Genomic DNA, 21,228 nt, shown 5'->3' on the forward strand with positions numbered 1-21,228 from the left:
CCCGTGTCTCATTCCGCTCCTAAGTGACCTTTGATGTAAATAAGTATATCATGAACACAGATTCTAGCACTAGCAAGGGTGATGATCTACGAAACATTGGATCACTAATGACACAAATACGTACAACATGATTGTTCTGCACATTACTACACCAAAATGTTTTATTTTTCCGCTGCTCATTGTACGTATCGTGTGAGTTTGCTGTTGAAATGAACACTAAAGCCGCTACAACAACTTTGAATGTTATTCACTTTCATACAAATCACAAGTAAAACGGCAGATTATCAGTTCAAAAACACTCACTTTTCACCCTGTTCCTCACACAATGCTATTTTCTGACATCAAAACACTTTTACTATTACGCATGACTTGTAAGGCGAAACATTTTTACATATGCACTACATAACCAACTACATTTACAAGCTTGTTCATGTGCAATCAAAATGCAAGGTAGCTCAACTGATAGAGTGTTGCACTTGTGATGCAAAGAACTGGGGTACGAGTCCTGAAAAGTACATGATTTGACACGTAGTCGTATTGCGTGCGGAAGCACTGCAAAATGATGTGGCTGCTTCAGCAATTGCTCTTTTCACGTAACATTTGTTTTTTATGACACTATCAGTTAGGTTAAGGTTTAAGGTAAGGGCCTGAAATTCACCACGGGATTGCCGGTATTGCTCACATTTTTAATCATTACCGCAAATTCTATGTTTATTATGCGGGAAATTACCACACACTTTTATTCACTTATTATTATTGTTAAACCAATTGATGCAGATGAACAAATCAGAAATTAACAGGAGCTCTGGGCAAAAATGTACTGTATGTGTGTGTGTGTATATATATACACACATATACATATATACACACACACACACACACACACACACACACACACACACACACACAGCGGCGTCTCCTGCATGGGAGGCGGGCGTGCTAACGAGGAGGCTAAAGGCTGCAGTCTCTAGCGTCAGTTGCAAGTGCGCCTCTTGAGCCCAGGGGAGTGAGGTTTACACATACCGCACAGCTATCACGTACCTGCTAGCTACCGTTACACTCACACCCCCAAATCTCACTCCCATCCAGGTCACGCCACCACTGTAACAAGACCTGCTTGAGCCGATTCGAACGGGATTCGAACCGGCGTCTCCGGCATGGGAGGCAGGCACACTAATGAGGTGGCTAAAGGCTACAGCCCCTAGCATCAGTTACTAGCGTGCCTCTTTAGGTCAGGGGAGTGAGGTTTACACATACTGCACAGCTATCACGTACCAGCGGGCTCCCGTTACACTCACCCCCCTAAACCTCACTCCCATCCGGGTTATGGCACCACTGTTGAGCAGTACACACGCACACACACACACACATATATATATATATATATATATATATATATACACACATATATATATATATATATACACATATATATAAGCTCCTCATTCCAAATCTATCTATCTACAGTATATCTGTCTGTCTATCTCTATCTAGCATATTCATAGTCATTCATTCATTCATTCATGTATCATCCATCCATCTATCTCCTCCACTCCCTGGGTAGTGTACTTACTAAACTAGGGAGCGGATTGAGAAACACTCTTTGTCATATTTGTTCTTGCGCTTGTGTAAAATGTCCCTTTCATCAGCATATGTTTACATAATTCCTCTCTTTTCTCTTTCTACCCCACTGCCATGTCTCGTTCTCTCCATCTCTCCCTCGCTCTCTGATCTCTAGAGGGATAGTGACCTTAATGTCACGAGTGACATCATCACGAACCCTCTGTATCCAGAGCGACAGTGCCAGATCACCCAGACAGAATCTGCACTTGTTTCTTTTCCTTTTGTGGCATTTTGTGTGCTGATTTTGAGGGAAAATCTGTGGAATGGATTTAAATATGGTAAAAGTGTTAAACTGAGCAGAGTAATTAACTAATTAATTAAGCGAGTAAGTAAAGCTTGATTTAGCACCTTTTAAAACAGTGTTTACAAATTGCTTTACAGAAAACATATAAATATACATTCATATAGATAAAATAAACAGTAAAAATAAAATAAAAGAGCAAAACAGAATTAAAAAAAAATAAGAAGAGAATTAAATTCTCTCATATGTGTTATTGGTAGATTAAAAAAAAAAAAACATCAGAATAGCCAGAATAGTATTAAATAACAAACATGCCAGAAGGGGAGGACATTTTAATGAATGAGATTCTGCAGAAGTCTATGCCATCAATACCATAAAAAGTGATATAATTTTTTAAGTACACCTTAAATGTCCCAGATATCACTGAAAATAGGGTGTTCTAGGTTTTGGACAAAGAGGGTGGTCTAATTTTAAGATGCTGTGTTAAGTGAAGAAGAACTTCAATTATTTTGCTAAATAATGTTTAATGCTGTTGGTCAATGAAAAAACAACAACATTTTTGTAAAAATAGTTCATAAGACTCGTGTGGTATTTTACAAGACTTCTGAAGCCATACGGTAGCTTTGTGTGAGAAGCAGACAGAAATTGATGTCGTTATTCCCTGAAAATCGCACAACGTGAGTGGGAGATGACAGAACTTTCATTTTTGGATGAAGTATCCCAATGTTATTTGGAATCAGTGGTGTGTTTGTATCTGTATGTGTGTGTGTGCGTGGTGTCTGGCCCTCTAAACATGTTCTTTCATGTCTGTTTGAGAGATGTACAAAGAGCGCAGCTGCTTTGGCACATCTCTAAACCTTTACATGCACAGACACACATACACTTTTATCTCCACTGCCATCACCCCGTCTCCTCTCACCCACCCCAAAGAGCCCAGAGCTGAGCATCAACACACTCCTCTCTGAGTTTCATCACACACTTCAGTAGACTGATGCTGGATGAACTAAGAGTCAGTGACAGATTGTAAACCTCAACGAGACAAAAAGACAACAGAGAAAAACAAAAACTTGAGTTGAAAGAATACCCCATTGAGATGAAACTCTCTTGAGTGTCATATTTTGGGGGATATATTTGCTGTCTAACTCTATAAATCTTCACGGTCTGTCCTAATGAGGATGAAAACACAAAAGGGATTAATTTAATATATTATTTGCTATGACACCAGTAAAATAAAATTGAGAGCCAATAATTCTCACGTTTCTCCTGAAAAGACCCCATTAATCTCACATGTGAGAGATGAGAAGTGATTTTAATAATTTCTCAAATTGTGCTCACATTCAAGAGACTTAGTGGTGATATCTTTTCATTTAAGCATCAACTTTGTATTGGATGTTTGTGCTAAAATTTCTTTGGATTGAAACAATTCACACAAATAAGACGACTGTTTACAAACAAATTATATTATATTATTAGCTATAAAATAATATAAATAGCAAAGCTCAGATTATTTGCTCTAGGAAGAATTTAATGAGAAATGCTGGTAACACTTTATAATAACTTTCATTAACAAACATTCTATAATACTTAAAAGGTCATTAGTTAATGTGTATTCAAATATTTATAAGTATGAGATAAAGCACTTGTCAATGCTGACTAATGAATTTAACTAACGTTACATGTTAGTTAAATAGTTAAAGCTGCACTGCATGTAACTTTGTGCTCTCAAGCGACATCTGTGGTTGAAACTGCAAGCGATTTGCGGAATAATACATTACATCAGTCATGTTCTGGCACTGCTCTCCTGGCGGAAGAATCTCCCAATTTGAGTTTACCTTGACATCGCCTGTGCGTGATCATGACTGGGGCCGGAGTCATAAAGTGCTATTTTCATGTTGATATTATGCATTTGAAATGGAAATATTACTTGCTTGATGAAGATAAACTCTTATTTACATATTTGAATGAATTTTACACTTTTCTGACACTACACTCAAAGCATTTTAAAAAGAGAACAGGGGACTCTCCTCAGCCACCACCAGTATACCTTAATATGATTATTCAAGTGTTTTATCTACTATTAATGTTTGAGTTGTACTACAATTTTTAATTTAAGAGGTTAAACTCGTGATATGGCTGATACGGGTTCAAGACTTTACTATTTTTATACTATATTGTCCAGCCTCTGTTACTAAAATAGCATGTCTATGCAATGCACACAATAACACCATAAACTAAAAACATAAAACTTGGATTCAGTTATGATGGGGATCAAATATACTTTATTAAACATAAAAATAATAACGCTTGGGGCCTGGGTAGCTCAGCGAGTGTTGACGCTGACTACCACCCCTGGAGTCGCGAGTTCGAATCCAGGGTATGCTGAGTGACTCCAGCCAGGTCTCCTAAGCCAAATTGGCCCGGTTGCTAGGGAGGGTAGAGTCACATGGGGTAACCTCCTTGTGGTCGTGATTAGTGGTTCTCGCTCTCAATGGGGCGCGTGGTTGTGCGTGGATCGTGGAGAGTAGCATGAGCCTCCACATGCTGCGAGTCTCCGCATTGTTATGCACAACGAACCACGTGATAAGATGCGTGGACAAACTGTCTCAGAAGCGAAGGCAACTGAGACTTGTCCTCCGCCACCCAGATTGAGGTAACTGCGCCACCACAAGGACCTACTAAGAAGTGGGAACTGGGCATTCCAAATTGGGAGAAAAGGGGAGAAAATATAAAAAAAATAAAAAAATATATTCATGTGGCAGCGGGGGCGTGGTCGAGCATCCGTCCGGAGAGAGAGAAAGTAGTAAGGTCGCTTACACCTGAGCTAGATTATGTCTAACACCTGTCTCTAATTCCAGTGAGCATGGGGAGAGTGGCATATAAGCAGCCACACCACCAGCAGAGAGAGAGAGTGAGTCTGGGTCCAGAAGTCTTTTGTGAAGCTAATGAGCTATTATTGTAAAGCTGTTGAGTTATTGTGAAGCTGTAAAACAGAAAAGTTGCCAATTAAAAGAGCCTTACCTGTGACTGAAAAAACCCAGTTTCCTGTGTCCTCCTTCCCACTTACTGTGAACTCTTACACTGGTGCTGAAACCCGGGAATTGAACTGAAGGAAGTACGCCCCATGGAGTCCTCGTCATTTGCTGAAGTCCTCCAGTCCCTCGCCAGCCTGCACCACTCCCACCAAAAGGCCCTGCTTGAGCTTCGTCAGGATCAAGATCGTCGCTTCCATGAGATTCTCAGAGCTCAAGCAGAGGACCGGCAGGCGATCCGGAGCCTCCTCAGCCAGGAGAAAGCCCTGGCAGCGACCCTGGACAACAGCAGCCCCATGCCCCCGCCCTCACTCATGAAGATGGGGGCGGAAGATGACCCAGAAGCCTTCCTCGACCTGTACGAGCAAACCGCCGAGATCTGGGGTTGGCCGCGTGCTCAGTGGGCGGCCCGACTCATCCCTTTGCTGTCTGGGGAAGCCTAACTCGCAGCTCAATAGCTGCCGGCGGCTAATCTCCTGGTCTACAGCGATTTGAAGGAAACCATCCTGCAGCAGGTTGGCCGGAGCCCAGAACAGCACTGTCAGCAATTCCGGAAGATGAAGTTGGACCGGCCACACGTTTGCCTTCTCTCAACGGCTCCACGACCCTTGCCGGAAATGGCTGCTGGTGGGGGACTGCAACGTCAATGGAACTGTCGACCAGGTGGTGCTGGAACAGCTGATTCGGCAGCTACTGGAAGGGACGGCAGTATGGGTCCAGTGCCATCGCCCAGCATCGCTGGAGGAAGCGGTCCAACTGGCGGTGGACCATATGGTGGCGTACCCAAGGGCGGAAGAGCCCTCCCACTCTCTCACCCCTCCCCCTATGCTTTCCCCATTCTCTTCCCCCTCCCCTCTTCTCTCTCACTCTGCTCCCTCCCCAGAGCCCATTCCTTCCCAACAGAGGCGAGGAGTCCCACCACCGAAGCCAGTACCCCATGTGCGGGGGGTTACACCCCCCCAGCATCAATAGTGCCCTGCCGCTCTTCCCCTCAGGTGGAGGTGTCCGCCGACACAGGTGCGGGTGTGGCACCTGGGCTGGTCTGCTGGAGTGTCGGGACACTTCCGGGATCAATGCCCTGTCGATGCAGCTAGGGATGGTGGTCCGGATCCCCAACACTCTGCAGGCTGCTCCCGATCAGGCCGGAGCAAACCGGATACCGGTAAGAGCCAAGGGGGGTACTCACCAAGCCTTGGTGGACACGGGTTGTAATCAAACCACTATCCACCAATGCTTGGTTCAACACGAGGCTTTGGGCACAACCAAAAGGGTGAGGGTGAAGTGTGTGCATGGGGATATTCACAATTACCCCGTGGTGACACTTGTGATCAAATATCGGGGAACAAAACATAGAGTGGAGGCCACGGTTAGTTCCCACCTTACCCATCCGCTGATTTTGGGGACTAATTGGCCTGAATTCAGAAATGTATTAAAGGGAATATGCGCGGATAGGTCCGCATGCTCTGGCAGGGGAGGCAGATCTCCCATCCTCAGGGGATTTCCCTTTGGAGCAGTCATGAGACGAAACCCTCAAGCACACCTTCGACCAAGTGAGAGTGATCGATGGTCAACATCTCCGGCCGAATGTCGCACTTTCATATCCCTATTTAACAACTATAAATAAGCGGTTGTATAAAGTGACGCAGGATGCTCAAACAAAGGAAGATACAACCCAGCTCTTAATACTGCGGAGCCGCCAGGAAATGGTGTTCCAGGTGGCTCATTATAATACGATGGCGGGTCACTTAGGGGAAAGAAAAACACTGAACTGACTAATTGCCCGTTTTTATTGGCCGGGTATTGGCGATGATGTTCGCAGGTGTGTGCTGCATGCCGCGAATGTCAGCTGGCGAAACCACCGGCCACCTCAAAAGCGCCATTGCGCCCCCTTCCGCTGATCGAGGTCCCCCTCGAGAGAATTGGCATGGACCTCGTCGGGCCATTAAAGCGGACATCACTTTGTATAAGTCCTAGTGGACTATGCAACGCGATATCCGGAAGCGGTGCCTCTACGCAGCATCTCAGCATGTAGTGTAGGGATTCTGAAAGAAATCCTCACCAATCAGGGCACAACCTCTATGTCATGGACACTACGCAAGCTTTACGAATTATTGGGCGTTAAGTCAATTCGCACCAGCGTTCACCATCCACAAACAGATGGCCTGGTGGAGCAATTTAATAAAACCCTTAAAAACATGATTCACCTCTCACCGTATCAAGTCGCAGAGGTTGCTAAGTTGCAACAGGAGTCTGCAGACGTGTTTTCCCATCTACCGGGTCATACAAACCTCATCCAGCACCACATCGAGACCGAGCTGGGGGTGGTGGTATGTAGCCGTCCCTACCGATTGCCAGAGCACAAAGAGAAAATTGTTCATCATCAGAACAGATGAAGAATTGGATGCAATGCTCAATATGGGGGTAATGGAGGAATCCCACAATGATTGGTCCAGCCCGGTTGTTCTAGTTCCTAAGAGTGACGGGTCTGGACGGTTCTGTGTGGATTATAGAAAAGTCAACGCGGTGTCTAAATTTGATGCCTACCCAATGCCTCGCGTTGATGAGTTGCTTGATTGGTTGGGCACTGCTCGATTTTACTCGACATTGGATTTGACAAAGCGTTATTGGCAGATCCCCTTGACACCAATTTCCTGTGAAAAACAGTCTTCTCCACATCGTTTGATTACACCCATTTGTGACGCTTCTGTTCGGTTTGTTTGGGGCTCCGGCCATGTTTCAGCGCTTCATGGACCGAATCCTCAGGCCACATTCGGCTTACGCCGCTGCCTATTAGGAAGACATTATCATTAGCAATGATTGGCAGTGGCATATGCAGCATCTGAGGGTGGTTCTGAGGTCGCTGTGACGGGCGGGGCTCACAGCAAACCCAAAGAAGTGTGCAATTGGGCAGGTGGAGGTACGGTATCTGGGGTTCTACTTGGGCCACGGGCTGGTGCGCCCCAAATTGACAAGACTGTGGTGATCCCGACCTGCCCAAGACCCAAGACCAAAAAGGGGACAGTTCCTGGGGCTGGCTGGCTGTTATAGGAGGTTTGTGCCTAATTATTTGGATGTCACCAGCCCGCTGACTAATCTCACTAAAAAGGGAGCTCCAGACCCGGTCCAGTGGACAGAGCAGTGTCAACAGGCGTTTACGCTGGTTAAAGCCGCACTTTGCGGGGGGCCGCTTTTACGTGTACCTAATTTCTCTCTCCTTTTTGTGTTGCAGACGGACGCTTCAGACAGAGGGCTAGGGGCTGTACTGTTGCAGGTGGTGGAGGGGGAGGAGCGCCCGGTGCTGTACAATAGCCGCAAGCTCTCGCTGAGGGAGACTAAGTACAGCACCGTGGAAAAGGAGTGTCTTGCCATCAAGTTGGCGGTCCTCACTCTCCGGTACTACCTGCTGGGGCGGGCCTTCACCCTTTGCTCGGATCACGCCCCACTCCAATGGCTCCACTGCATGAAGGATACCAACGCGTGGATCACCTGGTGGTATCTGGCTCTCCAGCCCTTTAAATTCAAGGTGATCCACTGACCGGGGGCGCAGATGGCTGTCACCGACTTTTTTCAGAAGTCATACAATTTCAGAAGTCATACATATTAAACATGTCACAGTAACTTCACCGGACAATGTAGATACATCGTGATCGGTTAACATACGAGTAATGTTCGATTCATAAAAGCATGACAAGCAATATAAGCTTCAACAGCTCTACTAAAAAATATATCCAAGCATTATAGCAGGTAAACAACTTCGCCAAATGGATAACAGATAAACATCCATCTGGACTGCAACTGTGTGAGTGTTCATGAACTGAGCTGAACAGCGTATAGTTTCTCCAGCCCGAACATGAGACAGCCAGTCCTTCTTTCCTGTGTGTGCATAATGATGCAAGGATGAACATCATAAACCAGCGATTTCACATCAAATCGAACCCGACAGCTCAAAACACAAATCATAGGCTAACCGTAGTGAATCAGGGTAAGGACGTTGTTTTGAACACTGATTGTTTATGTACTAACATTGTTAACAAAAAAATGTCATAGTGCAGCTTTAACAGACCACTAGTTAATGTAAATTCAAATACTTACAAATGTTATGAAGCTTTCATTCATATATGGCCGTGCACTTTTTAATATCTACAAATAATTTTTTACAAATGTTATACACTCAAAAAAATTATTTTAGCCTATTTTCATGATTTCAATTTCATAACAAAATTCCATTACATTGAATTGCATAATCTTAAAAAAATTCAATTCAAATTAAATAAAATAAATCTTAAATGTATTAATTTTTATTCATTTAATTTTGTTTAAGATTACGCAATTCAATTTGATTAAATTTGGTTATGGAATTGAAATGCGTAAATCTTAAAAAAAAATTTAAAAAAAGGCTAAAATGTTTTTTTTTGTGTGTGTGTGTGTGTGTGTGTGTGTATATAATGATTAACAGATCATTTGTTAACATACATTCGAATGCTTACAAATGTCATTAAACTTTTTCATAAATGATTCATAAATGAGCTCATGCACTTTTTTACATTTACAAATGTTTTCAGAATGTATTAATATTTTTCATTACAAATTATTCATTACTGTCCAGCTAATTAGTAACCAACGTCTGTAAAAGCCACATATTTGCTGTTTGTTTGGGGTATATATGTATGCAATTTAAAGATTTTTACAAATCATTTATTCATTATTCATATTCATGTTCATATTTTTGCAGTACCTATCTAAAGTTCATTTAAAACCTAGCTATTCATCTAGTGTAAAGGTTTATAAAGGTTTACAAATAATTATTTAGAATCTTTATGGGCATTTGGAGTTTGAGCTACTGTAACAGTCTGTAAGTTTGGTTAAGGGGTGGTTTCTTAAATTTAGTTGTATGTTTAATACAGACACTAATAACAACAAAAATAACACTTTAAAAACATTTACAATGGGTGTAACAGTAAAGGCATGCATGCATACATACCACAGCAGACCTTGGTTACTAATTAGCTGGACATTTATGAATAATTTGTAAACATGAATAGTGTGTGAAGTTGAGAAAAAAACTATGAATTTCTGAAAACATTTGTAAATGTAAAAAAGTGCGTGAGATTTATATCTGTTAATCATTATAGAACATTTGTTAAAATCGTTTGTAGATGTAAAAAGTGCAAGGCTATGTAAGAATAAAGTTTCTAACTATTGGAATATACAGTACATTAACTAATATTCTGTTAAGCATTATATAATTATATATATATATATATATAATTATATAATGCTTATATATACACACACTATATTGCCAAAAGTATTCGCTCACCCATCCAAATAATTGAATTCAGGTGTTCCAATCACTTCCATGGCCACAGGTGTATAAAATGAAGCACCTAGGCATGCAGACTGCTTCTACAAACATTTGTGAAAGAATGGGCCGCTCTCAGGAGCTCAGTGAATTCCAGTGTGGTGCTGTGATAGGATGCCACCTGTGCAACAAGTCCAGTCGTGAAATTTCCTCGCTACTAAATATTCCACAGTCAACTGTCAGTGGTATTATAACAAAGTGGAAGCGATTGGGAATGACAGCAACTCAGCCACGAAGTGGTAGGCCACGTAAAATGACAGAGCGGGGTCAGCGGATGCTGAGGCGCATAGTGCACAGAGGTCGCCAACTTTCTGCGAGTCAATCACTACAGACCTCCAAAGTTCATGTGGCCTTCAGATTAGCTCAAGAACAGTGCGTAGAGAGCTTCATGGAATGGGTTTCCATGGCCGAGCAGCTGCATCCAAGCCATACATCATCAAGTGCAATGCAAAGCGTCGGATGCAGTGGTGTAAAGCACGCCGCCACTGGACTCTAGAGCAGTGGAGACGCGTTCTCTGGAGTGACGAATCACGCTTCTCCATCTGGCAATCTGATGGACGAGTCTGGGTTTGGCGGTTGCCAGGAGAACGATACTTGTCTGACTGCATTGTGCCAACTGTGAAGTTTGGTGGAGGGGGGATTATGGTGTGGGGTTGTTTTTCAGGAGCTGGGCTTGGCCCCTTAGTTCCAGTGAAAGGAACTCTGAATGCTTCAGCATACCAAGAGATTTTGGACAATTACATGCTCCCAACTTTGTGGGAACAGTTTGGGGATGGCCCCTTCCTGTTCCAACATGACTGCACACCAGTGCACAAAGCAAGGTCCATAAAGACATGAATGAGCGAGTTTGGTGTGGAAGAACTTGACTGGCCTGCACAGAGTCCTGACCTCAACCCGATAGAGCACCTTTGGGATGAATTAGAGTGAAGACTACGAGCCAGGCCTTCTCATCCAACATCAGTGTCTGACCTCACAAATGCGCTTCTGGAAGAATGGTCAAAAATTCCCATAAACACACTCCTAAACCTTGTGGAAAGCCTTCCCAGAAGAGTTGAAGCTGTTATAGCTGCAAAGGGTGGGCCGACGTCATATTAAACGCTATGGATTAAGAATGGGATGTCACTTAAGTTCATATGCGTCTAAAGGCAGGTGAGCGAATACTTTTGGCAATATAGTGTATATATATATATATGAGCCAAAACATTATGACCACCTGCCCAACATACTGTTGGTCCTCTGCGTGCTGCCAAAACAGCACCCGTCCTGTGGTATCTGGCACCAAGACATTAGCAGCAGATCCTTCAAGTCCTGTGAGTTGCGAGGTGGACCTGCCGTGGATCGGACTTGTTGGTCCAGCACATCCCACAGATGCTTAATCGGATTGAGAGCTGGGAATTTGGAGGCCTTGAACTATTCATCACGTTCCTCAAACCATTCCCGAACAATGTGTCAGCGTGGCAGGGCGCATTATCCTGCTGAAAGAGGCCACTCCCATCAGGGATACCATTGACATGAAGGGGTGTACCTGATCAGCAATGATTTTTAGGTAGGTGGCACATGTCAAATTGACGTCCACATGAATGGCTGGACCCAGGGTTTCCCAGCAGAACATTGCCCAGAGCATCACACTCCCTCCACCAGCTTGTCATCTTCCCACAGTGCATCCTGGTGCCATCTCTTCCCCAGGTAAATGGCGTACACGTACACGGCCGTGCACGAGTTGTAAAAAAAAGCGGGACTCATCAGACCAGGCGACCTTCTTTCACTGCTCCAAGGTCTAGTTACAACATGCCCATTGTAGCCGCTTTTGATGGTGGACAGGGGTCATCATGGGCACTCTGACCGGTCTGCGGCTACGCAGCCCCACACACAGCATGGTGCGATGTACTGTGTGTTGTGACACATTCCTCTTGTAAACATCATTAACATTTTCTGTGACTTGTGCCACAGTAGAGAGTAGACCTTCTGACGGTTCGGGCCAGACAGGACTGCCTTCATTGCCCTCGCGCATCGATGAGCCTTGGGCACCCAACACCCAGTCGCCGGTTTGTGGTTTGTCCCTCCTCAGACCACTGTCGGTAGGTACTCACCACTGCTGGACTGATTGTTCGCTTACCATCTAATCTATCCAGACTTTGACATGTGGCCTTGTTAGGAGATGATCAACGATATACATTTCACCTGTGAGTGGTCATAATGTATTGTATATACAGTATATATACATATACATATAAAATTATACAATGTTTGTTAATGATACTGATGAAAGTTATTTTAAAGTGTTAGCGAAAGGTTTGAGTTCAATGTGAGATCTCTGACTTTTAATTGCACACTAATTTTTTGAGTATATAATCTTCTGAGAGATTGTTGAGACACATGAAGTTACTCTGATCTTTTTCTCAGAAGAAAAATGTGAGAAACAGCTGAGACTAAAGCACAAATCTCCATTTGATCTGAATTTAATCTCATTGCTGTCTGGACATGTGATTTTCCCACTGTATTCGCAGAAATGTTGAATTTTCAGCTGTGTTGACGTTGATGTTGCTGGGCTCCATCCTATGACGTTTTTCTGTCCTGGTCTGTTCCACGCGCACACTCTTCAAACACCCATCAGAACCCCGCTTCTACGTTTACATGGCCACAATAAGCCATGTTCTCTGAGAGAAACCTAGGTGTGTTAATCCGCTTTCTATGGCTGCATACAAAAACGTAGGCAGCTGATTTGCTGCAAAAACAGCTGTTTTGAATGAATATAACTCTTAAGAAAACTGGTCTCCGAACAGTTTGAAAAGCACCTTATTTTCATTTTTAAGATGCAGCCTCTTAATCCCTTGCACGGCATAGGGAAATCAGTGTTCTTGTTTACATGACATTTCAGAACGCCTCTTTCTGCTAAAACCCTGGAATAAACTGTTTTCTTAAGTGCATGTAAACGTGGTCAGTATGTAGAATACATTTATGATTTTTCCTTTCCTATGGGAGATTTCACTTTGAACTCAAATATTTCTCATTAAATTAGCCGAGCTATGCTATCTACAGGTGCATCTCAATAAATTAGAATGTCGTGGAAAAGTTCATTTATTTCAGTAATTCAACTCAAATTGTGAAACTCGTGTATTAAATAAATTCAATGCATACAGACTGAAGTAGTTTAAGTCTTTGGTTCTTTTAATTGTGATGATTTTGGCTCACATTTAACAAAAACCCACCAATTCACTATCTCAAAAAATTAGAATACATCATAAGACCAATAAAAAAAATCCTGCTGGAAAATGAAATCAGCATCTTTAAAAAGCTGGTCAGCAGAAGGAAGCATGAAGTGCTCCAAAATTTCTTGGTAAACGGGTGCAGTGACTTTGGTTTTCAAAAAACACAATGGACCAACACCAGCAGATGACATTGCACCCCAAATCATCACAGACTGTGGAAACTTAACACTGGACTTCAAGCAACTTGGGCTATGAGCTTCTCCACCCTTCCTCCAGACTCTAGGACCTTGGTTTCCAAATGAAATACAAAACTTGCTCTCATCTGAAAAGAGGACTTTGGACCACTGGGCCACAGTCCAGTTCTTCTTCTCCTTAGCCCAGGTAAGACGCCTCTGACGTTGTCTGTGGTTCAGGAGTGGCTTAACAAGAGGAATACGACAACTGTAGCCAAATTCCTTGACATGTCTGTGTGTGGTGGCTCTTGATGCCTTGACCCCAGCCTCAGTCCATTCCTTGTGAAGTTCACCCAAATTCTTGAATCAATTTTGCTTGACAATCATAAGGCTGCGGTTCTCTCGGTTGGTTGTGCATCTTTTTCTTCCACACTTTTTCCTTCCACTCAACTTTCTATTAACATGCTTGGATACAGCACTCCGTGAACAGCCAGCTTCTTTGGCAATGAATGTTTGTGTCTTACCCTCCTTGTGAAGGGTGTCAATGATTGTCTTCTGGACAACTGTCAGATCAGCAGTCTTCCCCATGATTGTGTAGCCTAGTGAACCAAACTGAGAGACCATTTTGAAGGCTCAGGAAACCTTTGCAGGTGTTTTGAGTTGATTAGCTGATTGGCATGTCACTATATTCTAATTTTTTGAGATAGTGAATTGGTGGGTTTTTGTTAAATGTGAGCCAAAATCATCACAATTAAAAGAACCAAAGACTTAAACTACTTCAGTCTGTGTGCATTGAATTTATTTAATACACGAGTTTCACAATTTGAGTTGAATTACTGAAATAAATGAACTTTTCCACGACATTCTAATTTATTGAGATGCACCTGTATCCACATTAATTTTATATCTCCATACATTACTATATATGTCTTTTTATTCCTCCTTAGGAGAAACATCGGAGGTAAAGTTGATACTTACATGGAAAAACTGAGAACTGTAAGTCTTCTGAGTAATGAAAAAGCAAGCTCGGAGCAATAACATTTTCACATGGCCACATTACATAATAAAAAAAAATTATATTATCAATTGTAACAAGCAATATCTAAATCCAACAGTCACCAACATGGATCTTTTATTCAGCAGGTCAATTAGAATCAGGTAAAATCTGTAACAAAACACTGGTTAACAGAATTAAATTCCACTCAATTAAATTACCCATTTGGATGTTTGCTCTGTAACTGTTTTGAACCAATTTTCTTAACATTGGCTCTGTAGGGCGCTGTATTGTTCTGCGATAACATGCAATGTGCTAGCTCGGCAGACAGCCTCATTCACAGCATCTTTGTTATCATGAATATTAAAGAAAGTGCATTCATCTTGACGATATGAATGAAAAACGTACCACCATCTTGTTGAGGGATACCCAGCAGTCTGAGGGGAAGTCTTGCAGCATGGGCACCAGGAACTGTAGACACCCGTCCCAGTGACAGAGCAACAACATCATCGCGATCAAGTTAATTATCCTCATCACTGCACTCGCCAGGTCATAGGTCATGTGGAAGATCTGCGAGGGGGAAAACAACATTTGAAAACCAAAATGAACGTTTGCTTGATAAAGTTTGGGAATAAGTTACTTCATTTTTGTATTCTGAATACGTAACACCGTTACATGTATTCCATTACAGCCCAACACTGGCTATATGTGCATCCCAAACTGCACACTTCTGCACTATTCTTCATTATTTTTAGTGTAAGTAGTGCAAGTTGTATGTTAACACTGAAAATGTAACAAAAAGAAGTATACTACGAGTACCTGGATAATGCACTTCAAGTGTGGAATGTTGGACACTTCATGCACACAGCGCTCGCGGCTTGCTGAATGTAGCTAAAGGGGCGGAGTTACTTGGCTGTGTTACTGTGTCCAAAGCAACGCATTATACACTGTTCACTTATATAATATACAGTATACATGATATACAATATACACAATATACACTATGCACTCAGCCATGTACTGTATGAATATCAAAAGTGTAGCATCGTCACAAATAGAACACTTAAAGTTTTTTACTACATGGAAGCCTTCGCCATTTAACAGGAGAAGGAAGTGACGTTTTAAACACATGCAATGTCTCAGTTCAACACTTGTATCTCAAATAATGTTCATATTTACACAGCGTGATGTGATGAAAAAGCATTTAACTAACATTTGTAAGGTCTTCAACTGAGGTTTCACTAGTTGCAACATTCTCAATAATTTTTTTTTTTTTGTCAGACCAGTTATGCAGCCAGGTAACTCCGCCCCTTCCGCTACGTATGGTGAGCCGTGAGCTCTGAGAGCATGAAGTGTCCAACATTCCATACTCTGTTTTAATGGCTGAAGAAGAGCATCATCCGGATAAGAATACCTTCTTATACACAGTGTAAACATACCACACTCCCCACTTGCTCCCCAGGTACAAGTGTTGAACTGAGGTTGGCTAACATGCTAAAGCTAGCGGCAACACGTTGCATGCGTTTAAAACATCACTTTCGTCAGCTGTGGACAGGGGTACACTTCCGGGTAGTAAAAAAATTGTTAAAGGAATATTCCGGCTTCAGTACAAGTTAAGCTTAATCAACAGCATTTGTGGCACAATGTTGGTTACCACAAAAAATTCTTTAAACTTGCCCATTCTTTTCTCTTAAAAAAAGCAAAAATCTGGGTTGCAGTAGAGCACTTACAATGGAAGTGAATGGAGCCAATTTTTGAACATTAAAAAACTTCTTCAAAAGTGTAGCCACAAGACTTAAACAATATGCATGTAAACATGATTTTAGTGTGATACATTCACTTACTAACCTTTTCTGTGTAAAGTTATAGTAAATTTTACAACTTCATTGCCATTATGATGTAATATCAACAAACCCTAAAATGACTGTAAAAATGACAAACAACTTAAATATAAAACAAGTTTTAACAGAAGAATTCATGTAAGTGCTTTTATTAATAAAAAATTATAAGCTTCAAATTTCTGCCTTTAAACTATCAAAAAATTGGTCCCCATTCACTTCCATTGTAAGTGCCTCACTGTGACCCACATTTTTGCTTTTTTTAAAGAAAAGGAAGAATGAGTCTAAATTAATTTTTGTGGTAATCAATATTATGCCACAAATGCTGCTGATTGAGCTTAACTTGTATTGAACCAGGAATATTCCTTTAAGTGTTCCATTTGGGACGATACCACACTTAACACTACATGGCTGAGTGCAAAGTATTATAAGTACTGTACTTAGTGTATAGTGCGTCATTTTCGGATATAGCTTTTGTCTCTGCTAACTGATCAAAATTAATGTTTTCGCAAAACGGACAATTAAAACTCGTAAAAATCACATCGACTTACATTGACAGAATTTTCAAATGTGCCAAAACTATTCAAACTCCAAATGCCAAAAATTCATAAGTAAACAAACACAAGGCCTTAAATCTGTTTTAAGTTACTTTCTTTCATACAGTAAAGACTCACCTTTATTTCTTTACAAACCCATATGACTTTCCCTTTCTATGCGGAACACAAACGGCACATTTTTTATGAATATTCTGGTCCGTCTTTTCAATAACAGTGGATTGCGCCTCAATTTAAAGCATGAAAAGACCCAAAAGTATCATAAAAGTAGTGCCTGCGACTTGTGCATCATATTGCAAATCTTCTGAAAGCGTATGAGAAACAACCTGAAAAGTATGTAATCTTTCAGTGTAAATCTTGCTTTCAGAAGACTTGGAATATGGCACACAAACAGAGCTGCATGGACTATCTTATGATACGTTTGAGGGTTTTTTTAAAGCTGTAGGGCTCTATTTTCGTGACAGCACAATGCATAACAAACATTCTTAACAACTTTAGTTTTTGTGAGAGCGCAAATTCCAAGCACAATTTTCGTGCCAGCGCAAAGCGCAAGTGAGTGGGCCAGTGGGAGTGTTTGCGCTATCTGTGGGTACAGTATAAGTTCGCAAACTGTGGGCCAATGGCCAGAAAAAGGCCATTGCGCTAAGACATTTTAGAAGCATGCATGTTTTCAGCGCAAAGTCTAAAATCAGTTCCTGCATTTGCAGTTTGGAGATTTGCAGATAAAGTCCATGTCCAAAATGTATATGATATTTGTTAAACTATCTATATGTCATGCTGTCATGGTTTATTTTTCAATTATTATTATTATGTTTTTATTTGCAATTGTATTTATGATTTTGATATTTTTGGTTTTATTATTATTATTATTTAATTTAATTCAATTTCTTATTTAATCCACAACCTAACCTGGAAGGCTGATAAAATCATTGTTAATACTAGCAATAATGTATGTCACTTACATCAATATAATTAATAATATTTACATTCTCTATAATTTTAACAGAGCCTACATCCAAATCCTGACGAGAACCACATTTCCCATGTGTATAAAAAGAGCATGTCACTATCATGTAAATATGTCTGACATTCAGCAAGGACACAGTTAATGAACAATAGAACTTAAGTCCATATTTCTATTTTTCTATTTCATTGCATACAGTCCATTTACATTACCAACATCTTATGAATGTGCTGTCTTTGTTTATATCGCTGGTGCTTGACAGGGAATGGACTGTATAATAGGACGCAGACGGTGGACTTGATTGTACTTGACCCAGTCCATTAGAACTTCCCATGCACAATTTCACCAAACCCACATGCGCCTAGACTTAGTGTACAAAAAAAATAAAAAACTATTCCTTCAATGTAATCAAAAATAAATTTGCACGTAAGTTCTGACTGTTATTGTCAAGAACTTCCATTTCGGGAATGTGTCAACAGTACTGAGGTTCACGAATTACAAATAACACGTTATGCAATAAATAGATTTTTTTGGAAGTACCGAGTTAAGTTTTTGAATGTACGCCACAATACTTTTATTGCATATTATATAAAATATTACAATATTAGAAAATTGCATAATATGATAAATTATTATAATAACTGTTTTAAATTTTCTAATTGATTTATTTATTGACAAATACATTTGAAAATCCATTTTCAAATTACAAAAACAATTGAAAACCTAATTTATATTTCAATTTGATTTATTTACTGACAAATACCATTTAAAATCTCTCCCTTCCCCATAACTTAGATGCAGTGTATGTGACATGTCTACACTGCAAATGTAATAATCAGTAAATCTGTCTACACTGCAAGCAGTGCGGGATATAGTGGTTTAGCAGCTACATGCAAACTAATTTGGTGGGAAAACACTCGTCCACAGACCACAGCTAATAAAGAGAAAACTAACTATACAAAACTAAATGTAACATAATTTGCTACTTTCATTAGGAGTAATGCATTATTGTAACATGCTACTTTTTAAAGTAACATTTCCTTACACTGCTGCCCATCAGACAATACAAAAACACAGCCAGACACTTGCTACATGCCCTACGTACACAGTGAGCATTTGGTTGGTTCAACTGAACATCCACCTCCAATCCATCACATTAAAGCAAATGTTTTGTAATCATTTACTCAGCCTCAGGTTGTTTCAAACCTGTATGAGTTTATTTTTTTCTGTGGAACACAAAAGGGGAATTTTTGAAGGCAGCTCTTTTCCATGTGATAAAAGAAAAAGGAACTGGGTTTGTCAAGCTTTAAAATGCAACATATTTCAAGTCTTCTGAAGCCATACAGTAGCTTTGTGTGAGGACAGACTGAAATGTAAGTTGTTATTCAGTGAAAATATTCCTCTTAATGAGGGAAAATGTGTAAATTAGTTATTTTGGTTCTTTCACTGTTTTGCATACTGTTGTACTAGTATTATACAGTATTTATTTAAAAAGTAAGTATTACTTCAGTAAGTATTTACTTACTAAAGTGGCCTATAACAGTTTGTTTTAACATTCATCTGACACAATTTATTTAATTAATGAAATACTAAACGTTTTGGGGGTTAAATCAGGTAAGTTCGTTTTGGGTTCAAATATAAATCTTTAAAAGGATCTGAAGTCATTCAATGCCTTTGTTAACCTTATTTACATGCATGGAGTTACATAGATTGCAGACTTTGGTTTGGCATAACACAAAACTATTCTATACGCTTACTTACGCAACAACTGTTGTAATTTTCTTTACTTATTTGACAGACTCGGAAATCATGACTTAAGTGAGTCTTTCAGGTGAGAGAATACATTGTTCAGAACACATGATAATAAGGATAAAACAATTACAACAGAGCCCCGCAGCGCGACATTTAATTAGACTACTAATCAACACATAAGTGAATCACTGAGTCACTGTACACCAGTTTACAAGAGACTGAGACAGCAAAACCCTCATGCACAAAATAAAATGACCATGTACTCTAAAAATAAAGATTTCAATTACAACTAAAAAGGATTTTAAAGTCTTATATCATAGAACTTTTTAAGTGACACAAAGAATTCTTAATTCTCTACTTCTTAAAAAAAAAAAAACATTTATGTACTGCTACTTTAAAAAAAATAAATAAATAAATAAATAAAACGAAAGAAGCCAATACACTAATCTGAAGAACCTATAACAACAGCAATAATTTTTTTTCAAAGAACCATATAAAACATGTAGCTCAACTCAAGAATATTAATTACTGTATCTAAACATTTTAATTCTATATATTCAGTTTCCCCAAACACTACGCCCATTTTTATTGGTCAGACAAACAGATAGTTCTGCCCCAAACTCACGCCACTGGTTGAACCCATGTTGCTGTTTCAGGCTGGTAGGAATGCTGAACAAACAGCCATTTTTAACTTCATGTTTAAGATTCATGTTTAAGATTCATGTTTCTAGGGAATCAACCAATGAATGGATGATACTTGTTGCCACTGCATATTAAGCTATAGTATTTTAACACTGGAAGAAAATTACTCTCTTCACTTTCAGTGTGACTCATACAGCAGCGTTTTATAGTGCCACATATAAATAATAATAAAAAAAATCTTTTGAGATTTTGTGAATAACGTCATAGTGATAATCATGCCTTTTCTCATAATATTGTAATTTTTTCCCTTATAATATAACTAATTGAATTCATAATTCTACAACTTTAATCTCATAATATTACTACTTTATTTTAATAATATTATGACTTTATTCTTGTAATTTTACAACTTTAGTCTCGTAATAATGCAACTGTAAACCAAATTATATTACAACTTACATTTTATAATACTACGACTTTACTAAAATAATATTATGATTTTATTCTTGTAATGCTATGACTTTAAACTCATAATTTTACACCGTTATTCAAATAATATTACAACTTTAATCTCATAATATTGCAACTTTATTCTAATAATATTAAAAATGTAATCTAATAATATAATGACTTTATTCTAATATTAAGACTTTATTCTCCTAATGTTACGACTTTAATCTTGTAATACTATGACTTTATTCAAATAATATTACAGACTTTATTCTGGTAATTTTATGACTTTAGTCTCATAATATTACACCTTTATTCTAATAATATTACAACTTTAATCTAATAATATTATGATTTTTCTCTAATAATATTATGACTTTACTCTCATAATATTGCA

General features: G+C 39.9%; 1 protein-coding gene across 1 annotated transcript in view; it reads right to left on the reverse strand.

Annotated features, from left to right (window-relative positions):
* The window catches only part of LOC127440672 (potassium/sodium hyperpolarization-activated cyclic nucleotide-gated channel 2-like), a 90,172-nt gene that overhangs the window by 53,928 nt on the left and 15,016 nt on the right, over positions 1–21,228 (reverse strand). Inside the window, exon 4 of the mRNA XM_051697405.1 lies at positions 15,040–15,201. Within this exon, the coding sequence (XP_051553365.1) occupies positions 15,040–15,201 (162 nt within the window). The remainder of the gene's footprint in view (positions 1–15,039; positions 15,202–21,228) is intronic.

This window comes from Myxocyprinus asiaticus, chromosome 5 (assembly GCF_019703515.2).
Source record: "Myxocyprinus asiaticus isolate MX2 ecotype Aquarium Trade chromosome 5, UBuf_Myxa_2, whole genome shotgun sequence".
NCBI lineage: Eukaryota > Metazoa > Chordata > Actinopteri > Cypriniformes > Catostomidae > Myxocyprinus > Myxocyprinus asiaticus.